Consider the following 19,661-nt stretch of genomic DNA (forward strand, 5'->3'; position numbering starts at 1 on the left):
TTTTTTGGGGGGGAGGAGTTATGTTTATAATTAATTTTTATATTTTATCATTTACATAATATTGACATTTAAAATTTTTAAATATTTTTTTGACCAAACTCTTTCTAAAGAATAGAAAGTCATAAAAAGACTTTGTTATAAATGAAAAATACGCGAGAAAGTTGAGATATAATCTCGATGGAAAAGAGGATAGATGAAATCAATTGTGATCCATCGAGGCTTAGGATGATTGGTGGGTGAGCAAGATTTGAAACTCCCATCATAGGTTCGAATCTCTTCTATTACGACTTCATCTCTTCAACGGGGCAAAGCAAGTATGATTCTGATGCCAGTTGGTGGCCTAACTAGGTTTTGTGGAGGGATTAGTGACACCGTCAAGCTCTCCCTTTAGAGTGGCAGTGGGTAGATACTCCGTTTAAAAAAAAAACAAAACAAATGTGAAGTCTTAAAAAATTCACACCTATACCACCCTCCTACTCTTACAACCCTTGAACTTAATCTCTAAAGTTGATCATTTGTACAACATTTTCCTAGGTAAATGGAATAGTAACAATTCAAGTTAAAAATTTATATCAATTTCGAGTCACGGGTCGAACCCAGAATTAACCCGACACTGTTCAGGTCAACCCAAATCAAACCAATTTTTACAAACGGTTCGATTTGTTAGACCTAAACCCGACCCGTTTTTTACAAATGGGTCATTTTTGGGACCAGAACCCGACCCGATTCGGGTTCGGGTCAACCTAACCCGACACAGATTTTCGCATCGACATGAAGGAATGTCATCAAGCTCTTGTCGCTAGTTCTAATTTCGGCGAGGCGACGAGCTATACCGACTTTTGATTTGACAGGAAGGAATGTCGTCAAGGAAGATAACGAGCTCTTGTCATCGAAGGAAAGAAGGAACGTCGTCGAAGTCGCGAAGAGTGCAACAATAGCAACATCGGGCAGCATATGCAAGGAGTGGCGTCAGCCTAGAAGGAGGCAAGCTGGTGAAGAGACTCTCATACGTGACACACGAGTACACAACTGACAAATTGAGCGACTCAACGCGTCCCGATGACAAGTCATTTCACGGGCGCGGGAGGGCATGCCGGGCAGTAGACGCTGGTAAAACAGTTTCCAGGTCAATTCCGGGGTCGATTCGAGTTTTTGGGTCTACCCGAAACTCAAATTGATATGACTCATTTGTTATTCGGGTTAACCCGAACCCGAATTTTTTCATGTTGGTTTTGGGTCATGTTACGGGCCATGTCAAAAATTGACACAACTATCTAAGTTAAAAAATTATTATTTTTAATAAAAGTAGAAGGGTTCATATATCACTCCTCTTGTTAGGTTTGTCTTCTCTAAAAAAAAAAATATACGACAAATTATGTTAGATCTATTTTCTCCCATTATTAGTATCATAGCATAGAGGATCAATGTTGGGTGATAATATCCAAATCTAATAACCGAAAAATTGGTCCTTGAGGTGGGGAATCCCTACAAGCTTTACACTTATCAAAAGCTTAAAGGATCCATTTCCTATACTATTCGGCTAATAGTCAAGCCTACTCAACTATGAATATTATTAGTCTCCCAAGCATTGCGAGTTGACCTTTGTCAAGTACTATTACTCCATCTATAGTGAGTATTACAGGGCACCTTCCCACTACTCGGCAAATAGGAATTGACTTTTTGGCTCAACATATGCTTAAAATCATTTTGTCATGTTAGTCAATACAAACAATTGAGTAAGATAAATTAGGTTTGATTTAATAAATTTTTTTAAACAAATTGATTTATTGATTATATTAAAATGAAGTCCAATCACATAAAATTAAATATACCAAAGTACATGAGAAATATAAGCTCGACTTCAAGGAGAGGATAATTTAAAGTTGTCCAAATTTTACAAGATGACATCTTGACCTGTTAGAGAATGAGACACTAAGCTTTAAATGTAAGAGAAATTATTAGGAGCAGAGTTCGAACGTAGAGATACGTTTGGACTCCAATAAAATGTTGACATGTGGGGTAGATACGTGGATATTCAATTGAATTTATTTTTTACTTTACATATTTAATGTGTCACCAGAACCTTAAGTCAAGCGCACCAAAAGCGTAGCCAAAGTGCAGGTAAAGCACAGTGAAAAAACGCAACAAAAGAACAGTCAAAGCGCAACTAATGCACAAATAAAGCGCAAAAGAAGTGCAACCAAAATGCACTCCACGTGTCACACTTTAAGTGAATGTCAAGATGTATCTCTACGTCTGTATTCCGCACTATAGTAGGGAGATGGACTAAAGAGGGCAAACTTTAGTTATCACTCAAGAGGGGCAAGGAATTTCTATCAAGTTAGCGAGAAGGAAGAGCACATAAGTCATCAATTAAAAAAAAATCAATGAAGAATCAAATGAGAAGAAAATTAGAATATTAAGAATAAACATAATTTTGATTTTTCTCCCTTAGCATCTAGGATTGAAGAAGAATGTACAGTCCTTGTCATTTTAATTTTCTGACAGACAGAAATACAGAAAAGAAAACTTGTTCATTCATCACTGGTTCATCCAGAGGGACTAACAAGACGACCATGGTGGACCCCAAAGGCATCGCCGTCCGGTTCGACAGCCCCAAGCGACCTAAGCCGGTTCACATAGATCTTCTTCACGTTAGGTCGCTGCTGACTCAGCAGCCGGGCCAGGCTCCTCTTGGCATTGGACCGGAACGGGCAGCCCGTCCCCATAAACCCATCAACAAGATGCAGGTAGGCTTCCAGGTCATGACAACAAGCCGGGTCGGCGTTGGGTTTCAGGTACGGCGAATCCCGATTATCCACACGCAGTTCCGTTCCCACGTGCGCGTAGCCCTCCAATCCATCCAGGACGTGCGAACCCCACCACTTACCCTTATCCTCTCCGCCGCCATGTACCGGAAGGCCGGCGGGAACCCTGGTAACAACATCATTCGCGTTCACCACACGAAGCACCTTCACCCCTTTCTTCTCAATCCTATCGGCGAATCCGGGGTTGCCGACGCGCGGGCCGCCGAAGGAGATAACGGAGATTGGCGGCGCGTTTTCGATTTTGTCCGCTAGTTCATCGGCGATGAGAATTGCGAGTGCCGCGCCGAGGCTATGTCCGGTGATTGTAATGCTCAACTCTTCCCCGGCGTATTGATCAACGAGACGGCGGATTTCGTTGACTACGGTGGTGGAAAGGCTTGGAATGTTTGGGCCGGGGGAGGATTTGGCGAGGCTCATGAAACCACACGAGACCTTGGAATCGGGGGAATCGGGGAGGGGGTGGAGGGAGGTGCGGAGATTCTCGACCCATTCGAGTGCGGTGGCTGTGCCGCGAAGGGCGACTACGATGTCGCGGCGGCCCATGCGGGCGATCTCGCGGTCGTTATCGCAGACGGCGACGAAACCGATCCAAGAGGAGGATTGGGTCATCCATGGCGGAGCGGAGGAGGCGGCTTGGGGAACCCAGTGGGGTATTTCGACGGAGGAGGTGGCGAAGAGGCTGCGGGTGGCTCGGTAATTGCGGTCGGGGAGGACCATGTAGCGAGGACGGGAAGGGGAGGCGGATGGATTAGAGTGGAATATGCGGTACGCCGCCTGTACGAGGTCACCGTAGCGAACGAGTTCTCTCCGGAGATTCTCGTCGAGGGGGTCAAGGAGGCCGGACCAGTTCTGAGCGCCGTGGAGCAGTCGCCACCGCGACGCAATCGAGTCTTTTGGAGATGGGCGGGAAGAATCGGAGAGAAGCCGCTGGAGTCGTGCGAGGCTACGAGGGGAAACCTCATCGGCGGCGGCCACGGCGCTTCGGACGGAAGTAAACAGAGTGGATAGATTCAGCGCGTGGAGGAGGCCGCCGCTGGATCCGGAGCCGCCGGCATCCCTCACGGCGGAGGATGTCGTCTTATCGCAGTTTTCATCGGGGGAGCTGCGGGGGAAGAGGGAGGGAGCGTGGGGAGCGGATCTCAGGAGAACGCGCTCGAGGTTGGAGATATGTGATCGGGTGTCAACGGTGGCGGAGGCGGCAGAAGCGGTGGTTCGGAGGGATCGCGGAGGGGTGCGGTGGCGGTTTTCGCGGTTCGAAGATCCGGTGGACTTCACCGGAGAGACGGCCCGGGATGGAGCCGGCAGGGCACCCACGGTCATCAGCTTTTGAGGAAATCGAGATTGAAAAAATTGTGGCGACGTTTGGAAAAGCGCTTTGCGATTTGTTTTCTGTTTGGCCAGCGATATGAAAGAAAGGTGAACTTCTCAAGTATTTATAAGTACAGTTTGTAGACCAAATGTAAATACGTGAATGGCAAGAAATTAATGAGAAGGCGACAAAAGTTTGTAAAATGCCAGAAGCTAATACGTCTGTAGAAAGAAAATTCTAGAATAATAATAAAATGGTAAGAGCTTGAAGGTCTGCCTTTTTATGTCAATTGACGTTTGAATAAACTATGTTTTAATAATTAATAAAAGCTATATTACTTATTTAAGTTTTATGTGATATTTGATATCATCTATAATAAAGTATGATTAGATTTATATTTAAATAAGAAATACAAAGAAATATTTAATTGTTTAAGTTAATTTTTTTAAAATATTTTTTATTTTAATTATTGAAATGATACCCCTCCTTATAGGAGGTGTTGGCTCAATATAACAAATACATATTATATAGAGTATATTATATTATTATATGTCAACAGTTGTTAAAAGAGTATTAGATATTTATTTGGTCAGTAGGGTCGTAGTCAGCGAGCGACAATGATTGGAAGGACCGTAATCAGCGAGTGATGGTGGTTGAAAAAATCATAGTCGGCAAGTGATAATATTTGGGAAGAGATTTGACGTCGGTAGCATCCAGGAAGAATCCCGACGATAGTTGGAGAACTGGGGGAAGTCTAGCCTTGATCGGTGGTTGGAAAGAACTCAAGTGATGGCAGCGTTGGTTGAATGAAGAATGCACAAGAGTTCCCAAGCTCTCTCCTCTTCTCCTCCTCCTCAATGTGAATAATGGATGGCTATTTATAATTTTTGGGAGTGACATGACTAGTAATTATGAAAAAAATCAAGGATATGTTGGTGTTGCGTCTAGGAGTATTCGCGGCGGTAGAGAAATATAAAGTTTAATGTCTTAGCGTTGTACGACAATCTGGCACACAATCAGATAAGAGAAATGGTCTAATATTTATGAGACACCAAGATTTTTACGTGGAAAATCCCTAAAAAGGGAAAAAAATCATGGGGCCTGGCCTAGTTTGAATGAATCCACTAGTATAGCAGTTGATTACAAATGAAGCCCTTCCTTGGGGGATGGCTTGAGCTTGATGTACATTATATGAAGTACATTACATGTTGGAAATACAAAGAGTCACTGTTGACGTGTTCGTTTGGTCGGGAGGACTATAGTCTGGTGACGGAGGTCAGAAGGATTGTAGTTTGCGGGCGACGTAAGTTAGAAAGACTTTAGTCGGCTGGCGACGAAGGTAGGAAGGACTGTTGTTTGACGACAAATGTTAGAAGGACGGCGTCAGGTAGAAGTCTGACGTCTGTTGGAGGCCGAGGAGAACTCCAATATCACTTGGGCGGAGTTTCGGCGTCATGGGGGTGACTCTGTCGTTATTTGTGCAGAATTTCAACGTCCTGTGGGAGTTAGACAGAATTCTGGCGTTCCATGGAAGTAGGGCAGAATTTCGGTGTCTCGTGAAAGTCAGGCAGAATTCTTGCGTCATTTGGAGTTTGGCGGAACTCCGGCGATGGTCGAGGAGGAGTCTCTTCCCTCCTATTCTTCACTTCTCCTCCTTGCTTCTTGCTTCTTCCTTTGGCCCCTCCTCACAAGAGAAATGAGGGGTCTATTTATAGATTATGGGTGAATCAGGAGTGGTTCGAATGGACGGCCGATATTGAATCCCTTGATCATAGACCATTCGTCAGATATTTGAAGGCCTTAATGATGTCAGAATTTGGCGATCTTTATGCTCGTTGGATTCGTCTTGTCAAGCCGCTCGATTCGACTATAAGCTCGTCATGTTTGGAAACCGTTTGATAACTCAAATTGTGATTCAAACCTTCCAAATGTGTTTCGGGTCTTTGATTTGGACCCATTTGGACTGGGATTGAGTCAAATTTGGTGTCGTTGAGTTCGTATTTCCGAGACGCTCAGTTTGATTGGAAGTTTGCTGAAATCAGAGTTCAAGTGAATCCGGATTTAATTTTTGAAGCTTTCGGCTTGATTTTGCCTCAAGATGTGTTCAATCAAGATAATTTTTGCTTGATATATCAGTTGGAGTGTTCTATCAGACCATTGATATTAGTTCCATTGATCATAAAATATTTATTTAGCATTTGAGTGCTTTAATAATATCATAATTAAGTAATCTTGGGCTTGTTCGATTTGTCTCGTCAAGCCGCTCGATTTGACTATAAACATGTCATATTTGATATCGCTCCATCAACCAATTAATGCTCTGAAACTTCCAAGAATGTTTTGGTCTTTGAATTTGGACTCATATGAACTCGGATCGGAATGAATTTGATGTCATTGGATTTGTCTGTTTGAGACTTTTAATTCGACTTTAAGTTTGCTAAAATTAGAGTTTCGATGGGATTATAAATTCTTTCTCCTCATTTATATAAATATTTGATATTACAATTCTAAACTTTTTGATAAAAATCATAGCCTAAAATGACATAACTTTCTATAATATTATACTTTTAAATAAATTTGTATGGTGCATTAGTCTTGTACGGCAAAATGTGTCATCTTTATTTTAAGATATTTTTAATATTCATCAGATAATTTATATTTATTCAAAATAGTTTAGTGTGCTTAAAAGTTATTCATTTCATAAATAAAAAAAGTAACTCATAATAAAAATACATTTTATATGAAGAAGAAATGAACAAAATCAACTTAAAAATGCCTCATTAAAAATTCAACCTCTACAATAAAATAATGAGTATGTTTTCTTTTTTTTTTGGGGACATTTATGCCATTAAGGCAAACTCACACACACAACGCATACACAAAGACTCGAACCCAATACCTCTTAGTTGGAAGCATAAACTCTCAACCAACAAGCCAAGGTGAGCTGTGTAGTATGTTTTCTTCGTAGGAAAGAAAGCCCATTCTCCTTTTTTTTAATATCATAAGATTAATATATATATATTAGCTAATTAGTTCAGAGTTTAATGAAGTTGAAGGTTAATTTTAGTTTTAGGAATATTTATTGAGAAAAAACAAGCAAAAAATAAACTAGTTTCAAATAAAAAAGATTGAATATAAGTATATAACTAAGATTTCATTTGGACGTTTTTCTTACTACTTCTTAAAGTAAATATTTAGCTAAAAAAAATAAAAATTTTGTATTAAAAAGTTGTTTTAAAAAACAGTAAGAGAGCCGTCTTAAACGAAGCCTAAGTTAACACAAATTTAAACTAACATAATGATCATAATATAGAAGATAAGTATAAATAAGAGGGAGAAAGTGGTGAAGTCCTTCGATGGAAGAATTATTTTGTGCAGAGTGCGGAGGGCGTTCGGAGCCCAATAAACATGCGCCACGTCACCCCATTGGTGGGTACCCAGCTCGGTACCTGCACTCGGTACCGCTTGGTACCCAGTACTTGTCGAACGATTCTCCCGTCCGCACTACGGACAGAATAATCTCTCACTTCGATGTGACTCCAATCTTCCTAATCTTATTAAATTTAAAAAAAAAATGCTGGACTTATAATCCTTAGAGGTATTAGAAAGTTTGCCACTTTTGCCTCTAGTAACTCATCTTCTTGCGTCCAGCAAAGCATAACTCATTCAATACTTTGCACAACCCTACTTTCCAATAAGAATAATATTTATATAGTACAAAACACCTAAAAAAAGATTACAAAACACCTAAACAAAAATTAGAAAACACCTAAATACCTAATAGCAACTTAATAAATTTAATAACTTACAAACTAATATGACTCGAAAATGACCCATTAAAGCTACCCATTATATTTATATCTAACATGCTCCCCTCCCTTTGCCTCATGATAGACTATATCTATATATATATATATATATATATAATGATGTCTATAGGAAAAAAATCAAGCAACCGATCATCCAGATGAAAAAAAAAAAAAAATCTCAACAACAGGAGATGCAGATTCTATAGTCACTTTGAAGCAACTCAACCAAATAGGCATCTGCACTTAGTACAACATCATGAAGTTAATTATGGTATGACAAGTCACAAAAAAATGGAATCAACAAAGCCAGAAAATGATCCCAAGAAGAAACGACCAATACATTTGAGGTATTAAAGATACAAAAATCTACATATTACAGGCGCGATTACTCCATACATATATATTTTTATACAGAGAAATAAATTCATGCCACTAATTACTGTAGTTCTTTCTTCTACATCTTCCCGCTCTCCTTTCCTTGCTGCAGACTAACCAATCCATAATACGTTCCCGTAGCCCCCTTGCCCATTAGCGCCGCATGGCTTCCTTTCTCCACCAACCTCCCCTTATCCATCACCGCAATCAAATCACAATTCCTGACCGTACTCAACCTATGCGCCACCACCACACTCGTCCTCCCGACCATAACTCTCTCCAGCGCCTCCTGCACCACTTTCTCCGACTGGCCGTCCAGCGCGCTCGTCGCCTCGTCCAGCAACAATATCTTCGGATTCCTCAATATCGCCCTCGCTATCGCTATTCTCTGCTTCTGCCCGCCGGACAACTGAACCCCTCTCTCACCGCACCACGTGTCGTACCCATCCTTCAGCCCGCTTATAAAATCATGCGCGTTCGCCGCTCTCGCCGCCGCCTCCGCTTCGCTCGCCACCGCTTCGTCAAGCCCGTATGTTATATTCTCCAGCACCGTGCCGGCGAATAAGGTCGGCTCTTGTCCCACCAACGCCATCTGCCGACGCAGCTCGCGGAGATTGTAAGTCCGGATGTCTCGCCCGTCTATCCGTATGAGCCCGGCTATCGGGTCATAGAATCGCTCAATAAGCGATATGATGGTTGATTTGCCGGACCCGCTCGGGCCGACCAGCGCGGTTGATTTCCCGGGCTTGATGGATAGAGAGAAACCTTGGAGAATGGGCACGTCGGGTCGAGCCGGGTAAACGAATTCGACGCCGCGAAATTCGATGGATCCGGTCAAAGATCCGGCTTGGTAGGCTTCGGGATCATCCGGCTCGATGGCTGAGAACCGGTCGAGGATTGAGAAAACGGACGCGACGGAATCGGCGCCTTTGGCTATATCTGTGGTGGTGCTGCCGGCATCTGCTATGACGCGGCCGGTGCTGACCAAGATCACAAAGGTTTGAATGAGCGCTTTGGAGGAAATAATCGCTCGGCGGACGAGGAGGCCGCCGTACCAGAAATCGAGGGCCCATGTGCAGATAACGAGGGCTTGGGAGATTGCGAGGCCTAGGCCGGCGAGATAGGACTGGCGGAGAGATTGTTGGCGAGTGTCGGATTGGGCGACATGGAAGAGGTGGAGGATTCGAGATTGGGAGGAGAAAGAAGTGATGGTGCGGAGATTGCCAATTGCTTCGGCGGCGAGTTTGCTGCTATCGGATTGGAATTTGATGGATTTGTTGGAGATGTTTTGCAGGAGGACGCGCCGGGCGTAGAAGCAGGCGATGATGAGCGGTTGCGTGGCGATCATGAGGAGGGCGAAGCGCCAGGCGATTACGAGGCCTAGCGTGAAGGCTACTGTTACGGCCGATAATGCCTGGATTATAAGCGAGATTCGATCTCCCACCAGCGATCGCACCTGTAACATAACCACATTAATTAATAATTATTAACACTATATATATTTAATGCATGAGGCTTTGACAAACTATTGTGCTAAGATGATAGGGGAAATTTTTCTGTGCGGGAGTACTCCAAACGTAGAGGATCTTCCAAATTATTTGACACACTGTGTACGTTTTGCTTACACTCTGCATATTTAAATATACATAATAAATACGTAAAGTATAGTCAGAGCTTATGCATAAGTTCCATAATAATTCGAAAGATCCTTTGCGTTAAGACTCCGCACAGACAGAATAATTGTCTAGATGATGGATCGAGTGGGCATACCACACTGGCATCCTTGGCCAATCGCGAGCAAATAGCGCCAGTAGAATTATCCTCTTCATCAAACCAGCCCACCTCAAAAGTCAGAATCTTTGAAAACATTCTTTCCCTCACTCTTCTCGTCAAACACTCCCCCATAACTCCCAAATTGTAATGCTGGATCACATTAACCGCGAAGGAGAAGATAGACAATCCCACAAATACAAGAGCATAGGTCCTGATCTTATCTTTCATCTCCTCGTGGTCCTCAATGAAGTAAATCATTATCATTCCGCTCAGAGCGTATGAATAAGCTGGCTGAACCGCACCAAATAGAATGGCCGCCGAGCAGCCGAGCAAAGCCTGTCGCCATTCCGGCGCGTTCATCATCAACAATCGACGTAAAGATGGAACCGCCCGGGAGGTCCCCTGTCCCTGCTTACCATTCCCTTGATTCCATTCTTCGATCTCGCCGATCGATTTGGTCGAGCTCGATACAGAGAACCGACGGCTCATGCTGCGGCTGCTGAAGTATGCATCTTCATCATATTAATATATGTATGCTTAAAGAAAAGAAAACTAAAAATAAAATGCTGAAAAAACTTATTGACCTGCCCATGGAATCGTGCTCCTCCACCGGCTGTGATTGTTGTACGCGAATGAGATTAGAATAATGGCTGTTAGGGTTCGCGATGAGTTCCTGATGAGATCCGGATTCGATTACTTGGCCGGAATGGACATAGGCGATAGAATGGGCGTTGCGAATAGTGGAGAGGCGATGGGCAATAACTATAGTGGTCCGGCCAACGGCGGCGGCGTCGAGGGCTTCTTGAACGATTCGCTCGGACTCGGAGTCGAGAGCGCTGGTGGCTTCGTCAAGGAGAAGGATCTTCGGCTCTCGAATGAGTGCACGCGCAATGGCAATGCGTTGCTTTTGTCCGCCAGACATTTGAACTCCTCTCTCACCTACCTGATCATCATCGCGTTAATCTCAAAGCATGCAAATTTAAAAGTTATATTAACCATAATAATTTCAAAAATCTCATTTTTCATAATAATACTATGATAAATAAAATTTAAAATAAATAATTAAATATTGCATACAGTTTGCCTTTTTCTTCTTATGTAAGCACAAATTATTTATTATAAGACTGTCCCTCAGCTCGTCATGTCATAATTTAATAATTATTTAACGCACTGCTGCTTTCTAGTTTCTTCTATATATATTCTAAACGAGCAAAGGCATTTTTTTACTTGTTGACTATTTGAAGGGTGTCGTGATTAATGGCAATTTTGCTCTGTTTTAAATTAATTTTTCAATACGCTCTTTAGGCTAAATTTAAAAAACACCGAGCTCCTTCTTAAAATTTGGCCTAATTGATTTACCATCGATTCAGTTATACATCATTATGCGGTGAGGAGCTAACCAAATTTTTAACTCCATAAAACATTCTTAATTAAAAATTTATTTGAGATCATTTTCTTAATATCATTTTTTTCAAATCATAATAATGAAATTGTTTCAAATAAAATTAAATTTCTTTCATAACATAAATAAATCATAACAAAAGCAATAAACAACTGAGACTAAGCTATTAGAATTTAGAACACTAAAATATGGAAAATTATTATGTGCGGAATCCGGACGGAAAAATATATCCGGATTGTTGATGTATTTATTGAATATTTGCTGAGTATTTATAAGTGCTCAGCAAATACTCAGTAAATAAGCATCAAATCAACATATACTTAGTAAATGCACATTAAATATTTAGTTGAGTCCCAGACTCCACACTAATTTCTCTTAAAATACATTGTTAAGTATATGAGATCTGACTTTGTTGGTGGAAGGCGTCACATACTATGCAATGTGGATATCTAAGTTTAATTGTAATGATCAACTCACGTACAGATGATGATAATGACAGAAACATCACATTGTCTTCTCCTTCTAATGGAGGAATATATATATATATATATATAAAGGGTGTCACTTTGTGGGATTTTAATTGTTAGGGAATATTTCATGGAAATTTTATTAAATAATTTTTTCTGTGAATAATTACATAATCATCATATATTCTAGAAGCAAGAGATAACTCTATTTATTTGAGTAAAAATAAGGGAAAATTTTGAAATGAAAAAGAAATAGCTCTAAAGTTAACAAAACTAACTATTTTTTTTTTCTTTCTTTATTAAATATAGAAATGAAAAAGCTGTAAAGTTAGGTTAAAGGCGATTCTCAATTATTAGAATTATTGCAAAGCATGTCTGAAGAACCGTTCATTTACTCTTTTTTTAAAGTTATATTAGAGTGGACTCCACATACGAACAATATTATTTTATTGAATCTTTTTATTTAAGAAAATATTATTATATATATAATTTTTTACTTTTTAATATTTGAATAATATTATTATAAAGAGAGATTTACATGCAAGCCATTGAATTTGTATACATTTACATATAAAAATCATTTAAATTTTATATTTACTTATTAATATTTGTGATATTTTTATGACATTACTATTTAAAAAAAAAATGAAAAAATAAAAAAAAAATACCTGCGTATCATAGCCCATAGGTAATTGCGAAATAAAGGCATGCGCATTAGCCTTCTTAGCCGCCTCCACCACTTCCTCCATAGTCCCATCCTCCTTCCCAAACAGCACATTCTCCTTAATGCTCATATCGAACAACAATGGCTCCTGACTCACCAATCCCATTTTCCCTCTCAACCATTTCAAATTCAATCTCCTTATATCGACTCCATCCACCTCAATCACGCCGCTCATTGGATCATAAAACCTCTGCAACAAAACCACGGCCGTCGATTTCCCCGACCCGCTTCCCCCCACCAAAGCCACCGTCTTCCCCGCCTCCACCCTCAAACTAAACCCTCTAAAAACCTCAATCTCGGGCCTCGCCGGATACCCGAATCTCACTTCCTTGAACTCCACTTCCCCTCTCACTTCCCTCACCTCCTCCCCCTCCTGGCTTTCCGAATCTATCGCCGGCTTCCTTTCAATAACCTCCTTAATACGCTCCGCCGCCGCCATCCCCTCTCCCAAGTACTTAACATTCGAGAGTCCTACGCCGAGGGATAGTCCGCCGGCAAGGATGCAACTGCCGACGGCGAAGACGGTTCCGCCTGTAGTCTTATGGAGGATAACGAGCCGGCTGCTGTACCAAGACATGAAAGCCCAGATGGAAAAAGTTATGCCATTGCTTCCAAAGGCGAGACCTTTGGCGAGGCCCTGTTGGAGGCCAAGGCGAACGGAGGAGTTTAGAGCGGAGGAGAAGGAGGTGATGGTCGGACTTTCGGAAACAGAAGAATAGACGGTTCGGATGGAGGAGATGGCTTGTTCGGCGATTTGCCCGGCTTTGTTGTACTGGATTTGGATCCGCCGGGAAAGCGTTAGTAAGACGCGGCCGTATATTAAGCCAGGGATGATAAGGAGGAGTACGGAGGGGAAGGCGATTAAGGCTACTCGCCACAGTAGGACGAAGCCGGCGATGTAGCTGCCGATAAATGTGGCGATGTTCATTATGAAATTTGGTACCTGCGTTATTTGTTCAAGAGAAAATACAATTAAAAACATCAAAAGCAAATCAATCAATCATCGTTTCTATCTATTGAACTGTTCTTAAAATAAATTTACATTATATTCTTAAAATATTATTATTATTATCATTTTCTTAAGAGAAATATCTTCATCAGAGTTTCATCACAAATGATTTAAAAATTTATTATATATGTATTTTCAGATAAGTGTAATATTTATAAAAATTGGTTGATTTCATATTATTCTAATACTAAATTTAATTAAAAATTTATAATTTAATTTTTTTTTAAAGTTAAAAATAAAGTTATCTAAAATATTCTCATTCAAAATTAGGTTTTATTCGTAATAATTTTTTTATTCTTTAGTAAAACTGTTAAAATAAAATTATTCTAAAAAATAACTTTTATGTACTTTTTTAAAAAGTAGCAATAAAAAAATGATTTTAATGAATTTTATATTGATTCCATTCATTTTAAGTTGAGAGTAATATATATATATATATATGATTAGCATGTTATTATATTGACTAATATAATATCACAATCCAATAATTTGTATTAGTGATTATCCATAAAAGTAGCACACATCCATGATCCAACATGGTGACTACTATGCCCATATTTTATTAAAGGAGATGGTGGCTATGATCACATAACATAGATCTATAAATATAGGTATAATGGCAACGGGATCCTCCATTACTTTCATAAATGTGCACTAACACTAACTAAAATAATAAAATATAATATATAATTAATTATATTATATTTTTCTTTAATTATATTTAACACTTTCAAAAGTTCTCATTATCATTATTACTATTATTTTCATAATATCCTTCTATGAAAATGATAATTGAGAGCATGCCTTCTCACTAAGAACATTTTGGATGACAACACAGTCGCTAGAGACGCAGTTGATCACTTCGATCGTTGGCATAGCTTTCATATCAAAATAACCAACGTCCTGCCTTAGCACTGCCTTCAAATACCTACCACGCATCCTCGTTGCCTGCCTTTCTCCCGTCCTCGTCCAACAATACCCCTCTGCATGCATACACACACAAACATGTATATATCATCACTATTAAATATAATTAAATTCAAAATTCTTCAACTTCTATATTATAAAAAAAAATTATATCTTTATATTATATATATATATATATACTGACCAAGAAAGGCGAAGGCAAAGCTGGCAGCGGCAAGATAGACAAAGAGAAGTGAATTCCGGTTAACGGCGTGCTCGAACCCCGGCGAGTGAGGGCCGGCGCCGAAAGCGTTAACAAATTTGCTCATTAGGGTGAGCATGACCGGCCCAGAAAGTCCATCGCCGACTGCCCCGATAAAGCCGAGGCCCATTAGCCAGCAGTCGGCGACATCAGCGTGCATGAACATACTTCTCGCAGAGAGTATAATGGACGGCCTGGATTTCTCCCCTTCTTTCCCCATTTCTTTATCTGTGCGGCTTTGGGCTTCGGCTTGCTGCCTATTTATAGCCTCCATAGTGATTAATTAGATATTAATGAAAAGCAGCAGGGAAGGTTTTTATCTAATAAAAGAAATTTAACGGTGTGAGTGCAGACATCTGTGTGGTGGTCGACTGATCATTAAGCTTTAATTATTGAATGGTACATTGCGGCCTTCAGTTTAGAATGGTTTAAGAAAATAATTATGTCATAATCAGCATGTTTTGAACTTTTTTTTTTTAATATGGAAAAGTGTACCTACATTAAAATATTATGATAGAAATTTTATAATTAGCTTATTTTGAAATGAGTGTGATATATTTTAATTTGTTAAATATGTATTTTGTTTATTTCAAAATAAATTTAGTGAATATAAAATTAATTATGATAAAATTTGGATTATCTTATTCTAACTTTTTATTTAAATTTTTATTAAGAAAATTGAGTTAGGCCAAAGTTTCATTTAGAATGGTTTTATAATCTATAGATTAATTAATAGAGTTAAGTGTAATATAAATTATTTATGTAATATAAGATATTCTAATATATGTATGAAATAACTTAATTTTTATATTTATATCAATATTGTGAGTTTTTCCCTTTTATATAAATATCATTGATACATCCTCAAAAAATTATCTTGATCAGAAACGAATTTCTCAAGGGAAAATTAAGTTGGAAACTTCCAAAATTAAAGTGGGACTATTCAAACTCCGATTCTAGCAAACTTACATTCGAACTGAGCGTCTTGAAAATATGAACACAACGACACCAAAATCGACTCAATCCGAATCCAAATGAATCCAAATCAAAGGTCTGAAGCGCTGTTGGAGGGTTCGAACCACAATTTGGATTACCAACCGAATTTCTAAACATGATGTGCTTATATATTTTAAATTAGAGATGAGCTACTAAAAAAAACTTGGGAAGTTGAGGTGCATGCTTTGAACGCGATGGGAGAAACGAATTTGCGTCAATCAACGAGCTGCGATGCGCGCGAGCCCCTACTCAAATATTTAATGTTGCGACCATCTCATTGATGCATGATTATGCAAGCCCATGCGTATGTGCAATTTATTTTATGACAAGAAGGATATAGCACCATCTCATTGATGCATGATTATGCAAGCTCATGCGTATGGGCAACTTGTTATTAAAATATTTACTTCATATTTGGTGCCCTTAGATTCTATGGTACGTTACATATTAAGAAAAAAAAATAAAGGTTTGACCTGATGCCTTCAATGGAAATAATGGAATCTTTGCTGGAGGCAGTTAGATTATTAGAACTTGCTTATTTGTCCTTCATTATATGCCACAATTCTAACAAGTCTGCTAGCTAAAACATTGTTGACATAGCTTGTTCGTATACTTTTTTTTTTTTTGTTATCTTAATTTGCTACACCCTATCTAACTCTTTTTTTTATGTAATCCCTATCTTCTATGTATGAAAAAAATATATAGACAGCTTAGCTTAGTTTTTTCTTTCTTTCTTTTTTTTAGACATTTAGATCATTTAATGCAAATTCATACGCATATCACATACGTAAAATTCGAACTGAAGACCTTTTAGTTGGTAGCCAAAACTTTCAACCAACAGATCAAAATGAGCTGCTTAGTTATGAACGGTCAAAAACATCCCACCTTGGCACAATTATTGAAGCGAAATAGTTCTCAACAGTAAACAATTTACAATTTGTTGGATCTCATTTAGATCAATATGATAAATCTTCGACTACTATTTCTTTATCAACATACTTTTCTTTTTATCATCTCAATTTGCTACACCCTATCTAACTCTTTTTTTATGCAATCCCTATCTTCTATGTATGAAAAAAATACATAGACAACTTAGCGTAGTTTTTTCTTTCTTTCTTTTTTTAGACATTTAGATCATTTAACGCAAACTCACACGCATATCACATACGTAAAGGTCGAACCGAAGACCTTTTAGTTGGTAGCCAAAACTCCCAACCAACAGATCAAGGTGAGCTGCTTAGTTATGAACGGTCATAAACACCCCACCTGGACACAATTATTGAAGCGAAATAGTTCTCAACAGTAAACAATTTACAATTTGTTGGATCTCATTCAGATCAATATGATAAATCTTTTACTGCTATTTTTTTTATCAATTTAATGCTCTTTGTAATCAATTTAAACACAAAGTCTTTTAATTAAACAGAAATGATTGCTTAAAAAAAAGGGGGGTTAAGAAAAGGTTACATGCAATACATAAATAGTTGATCAAGCAGCTAATTAGTGCTAAGCACTTTCCAGTTTCCACTAGATATAATTAATGAAGTGGCCTTTGGTTTTCTCTTCCACCTCGCCTTAAATCCAGGGGAAGTCCTTTTCTATGTCTTTCAATTTCCAGCTTTTTCAAGTGGGCAGCAGCTATGACACTTTGGATTTAATTAACTATAATTTTTCCAATTAGATTAAGCTTAATTATAATATTTATAAATTTAACAACAAAAAATAAGACAATTACCACTTATAAGTTATGATTCAGATAAGGTGAAAAAGGTATAATTTTCTTAAATTATTTTTGTGATTATGATATTTACAGAAAGAAAAAAAGTGCTATTTTTTCACACATATTTTACACAATTAACTATAATCATCTCTAATAAAATCTTAGTTTCAGTACAAATGGATAATTCTGATTAATTTTTAGAGGTAATTTGAGTAAAAATTTGCATTCATTATTACAAAAATACACTTTTTATAATAATTTATAATAAAAAGGTGATTGCTACTAAACTCCAAAATCAACCAAACTGTTGAAATAAATTTTATTTTATTTTTAGAGAATCAAAATTAAAACGTTGATTAGGACATGAACCGTTTAAAAGAATCCAGATCAGTTTGTTCCACCACTTTGCCCAAAAGAAAATTTGAAAAAAAAAATGCACTGAAGAAGAAGCATGCGGGAAAGCAATGTGGTGGTGATGTTCACATAGACCACTAGTACAATTAATCCACATTTCACTTTGAATAGCTAATATTCCTATTTGTCTAATAAAAAAACGTGTAAATTTCTTTTTAGGCGGCCAAAAAAAAAGACAAAATGCTTATTTGGTGTTCTTTGACCAAACCATGATGGCCAGTGGATATTTTTATTGGTATTCAACAATGGCTTTGATTACATTAATGGTTCAAATTCTAATTCGACTCAAAATTGAATTGACATGAATCTGATCAACCCAAACTTAACCTGTTTATCAAAAGCATTGACCCAAAGATGACCTGATAATCCATTTTGATAAAAAAAAATAAAATTTTATATAAATTATCAACTATAGAGTTTAAATTAATTGATAAAAAATAAGAATAAGATCATTTTTTAATCAAAATAAGACTCGCAAGTCAACCCGAAATGTTTCATAAGCAGGTCAAAAGTTGTCACATTTCAATTATTCCTAAGAAATAAATAATATTACAATACTAATTTATTTTATTAAATTTATATTAGTAGCATACAGTTGATGCAGGTGCACCAGCAGAAGTTCAAAAGGAACTAAAAGGAACAGTCAATATAATGAACAATGTAAGAACGGGAGTGGGAGGGGGACACAATTGCGTGCGCGTGCAGCGGAACAGTTTAAGTTGGTTTGGTATATGTTACATTTGTAGTGTTTCAATTTGTTTACCAACAATAATATCACTGCATGCACGTAAAGTTAGATCATTTGCCACTATTCTCTGCCTCTTTACCAATAATAAATATATTTTGTCGAATGCCTTTTATGGAAATATAAAAAAAAAAAAATATTTATTATGATAAAAAAACTTAATATAATAGGTTACTTGGACAAATAATTTCATTTCGAAGTTAGTTTTAGTACCTCAAAAGTACGTAGAGAGAGGCGGGATCAACTGCGTGCGAACTGTGAGGGGCCGCTCAGTGTCTGTTTGCAAAGCCGGGGCCGACTGTTTCTGTGGTTGGCTTGTTGCGCGTGCGAATGCAAGTCGAGAGAGATACGAAAGAGAGGTGGGATTGGGGACTTTGAAGAGTAATTTGGACATTTTTTAGGGCAAAATAAAATTTTTAGGGGGTCAAAATATCAAATATAACTCCTATGAAGAGTTTATAGATCGATTGTCACTACAAACACGATAAAATAATGATGGATGAGCCTTTAGATATCCTACAAATTGCTAAATTTATAAACAAAAGGGGATCAAATCCACATCTCAATGGCCATGAATTTATTAAGTAATATTTTTTTTTTTATCTTGTTTTTTTAATAATTAAAAAAAAGATGTGTAACTATCAATATGTTTGTATGATGGATTAGATTTATAAATTCATCATTTAAAATATTATCATCATCATAATTAAATCTATAGTGACGGCAACAAATTGTAACCTTCTACAAATTGCTTAAAGTTTATTACTTTAAACAATAATATTTTGCAATTAAGAATTTATGACCATTTCAGATTTAATATAAAATGGAAGTGATAGGCTATTCGAACATGTGCAAATGAGTCGAGTCGAATTTGAGTCATGGGGTGTTCGACCTCGACTCGCGAGTCAAACACCGAGCTCCA

At 38.2% G+C, this 19,661-nt stretch overlaps 2 protein-coding genes across 3 annotated transcripts; both read right to left on the minus strand.

The window, feature by feature from the left end:
* Positions 1-2,417: 2,417 nt before the first annotated feature.
* Positions 2,418-4,390, minus strand: LOC110100564 (phospholipase A1-Ibeta2, chloroplastic). Its single transcript, XM_020828130.2, has one exon. The coding sequence runs from the start codon at positions 4,146-4,148 to the stop codon at positions 2,550-2,552; it is 1,599 nt and encodes a 532-aa protein (XP_020683789.1). The 5' UTR covers positions 4,149-4,390; the 3' UTR covers positions 2,418-2,549.
* A 3,870-nt stretch (positions 4,391-8,260) lies between these two features.
* On the minus strand, positions 8,261-15,114 carry LOC110100547 (putative multidrug resistance protein). 2 transcript variants are annotated; one of them, XM_020828103.2, is made up of 6 exons: positions 14,808-15,114; positions 14,501-14,679; positions 12,632-13,630; positions 10,679-11,037; positions 10,092-10,590; positions 8,261-9,777 (listed from the first exon to the last, which is right to left on the minus strand). In XM_020828103.2, the coding sequence occupies exons 1-6, from the start codon at positions 15,082-15,084 to the stop codon at positions 8,401-8,403; spliced, it is 3,690 nt and encodes a 1,229-aa protein (XP_020683762.1). In that variant the 5' UTR covers positions 15,085-15,114; the 3' UTR covers positions 8,261-8,400. The 2 variants fall into 2 exon arrangements, with proteins under 2 accessions (XP_020683762.1, XP_020683761.1); XM_020828102.2 differs by having other exon boundaries at positions 10,092-10,593.
* Between the last annotated feature and the right edge of the window lie 4,547 nt (positions 15,115-19,661).

The sequence above is a fragment of the Dendrobium catenatum genome, unplaced genomic scaffold (genome assembly GCF_001605985.2).
Source record: "Dendrobium catenatum unplaced genomic scaffold, ASM160598v2 original_scaffold_224352, whole genome shotgun sequence".
NCBI classification, from domain to species: domain Eukaryota; kingdom Viridiplantae; phylum Streptophyta; class Magnoliopsida; order Asparagales; family Orchidaceae; genus Dendrobium; species Dendrobium catenatum.

Coding starts and splice junctions, on each gene's coding strand:
- LOC110100564 (XM_020828130.2), bottom strand. CDS start 4,148: ATGACCGTGGGTGCCCTGCCGGCTCCATCCCGGGCCGTCTCTCCGGTG.
- LOC110100547 (XM_020828102.2), bottom strand. CDS start 15,084: ATGGGGAAAGAAGGGGAGAAATCCAGGCCGTCCATTATACTCTCTGCG. Junction 11,038..12,631: donor CTATGGGCTATGATACGCAG/GTATTTTTTTTT, acceptor GATGATGATCAG/GTAGGTGAGAGAGGAGTTCA. Junction 9,778..10,091: donor TGGCCAAGGATGCCAGTGTG/GTATGCCCACTC, acceptor GTTATGTTACAG/GTGCGATCGCTGGTGGGAGA.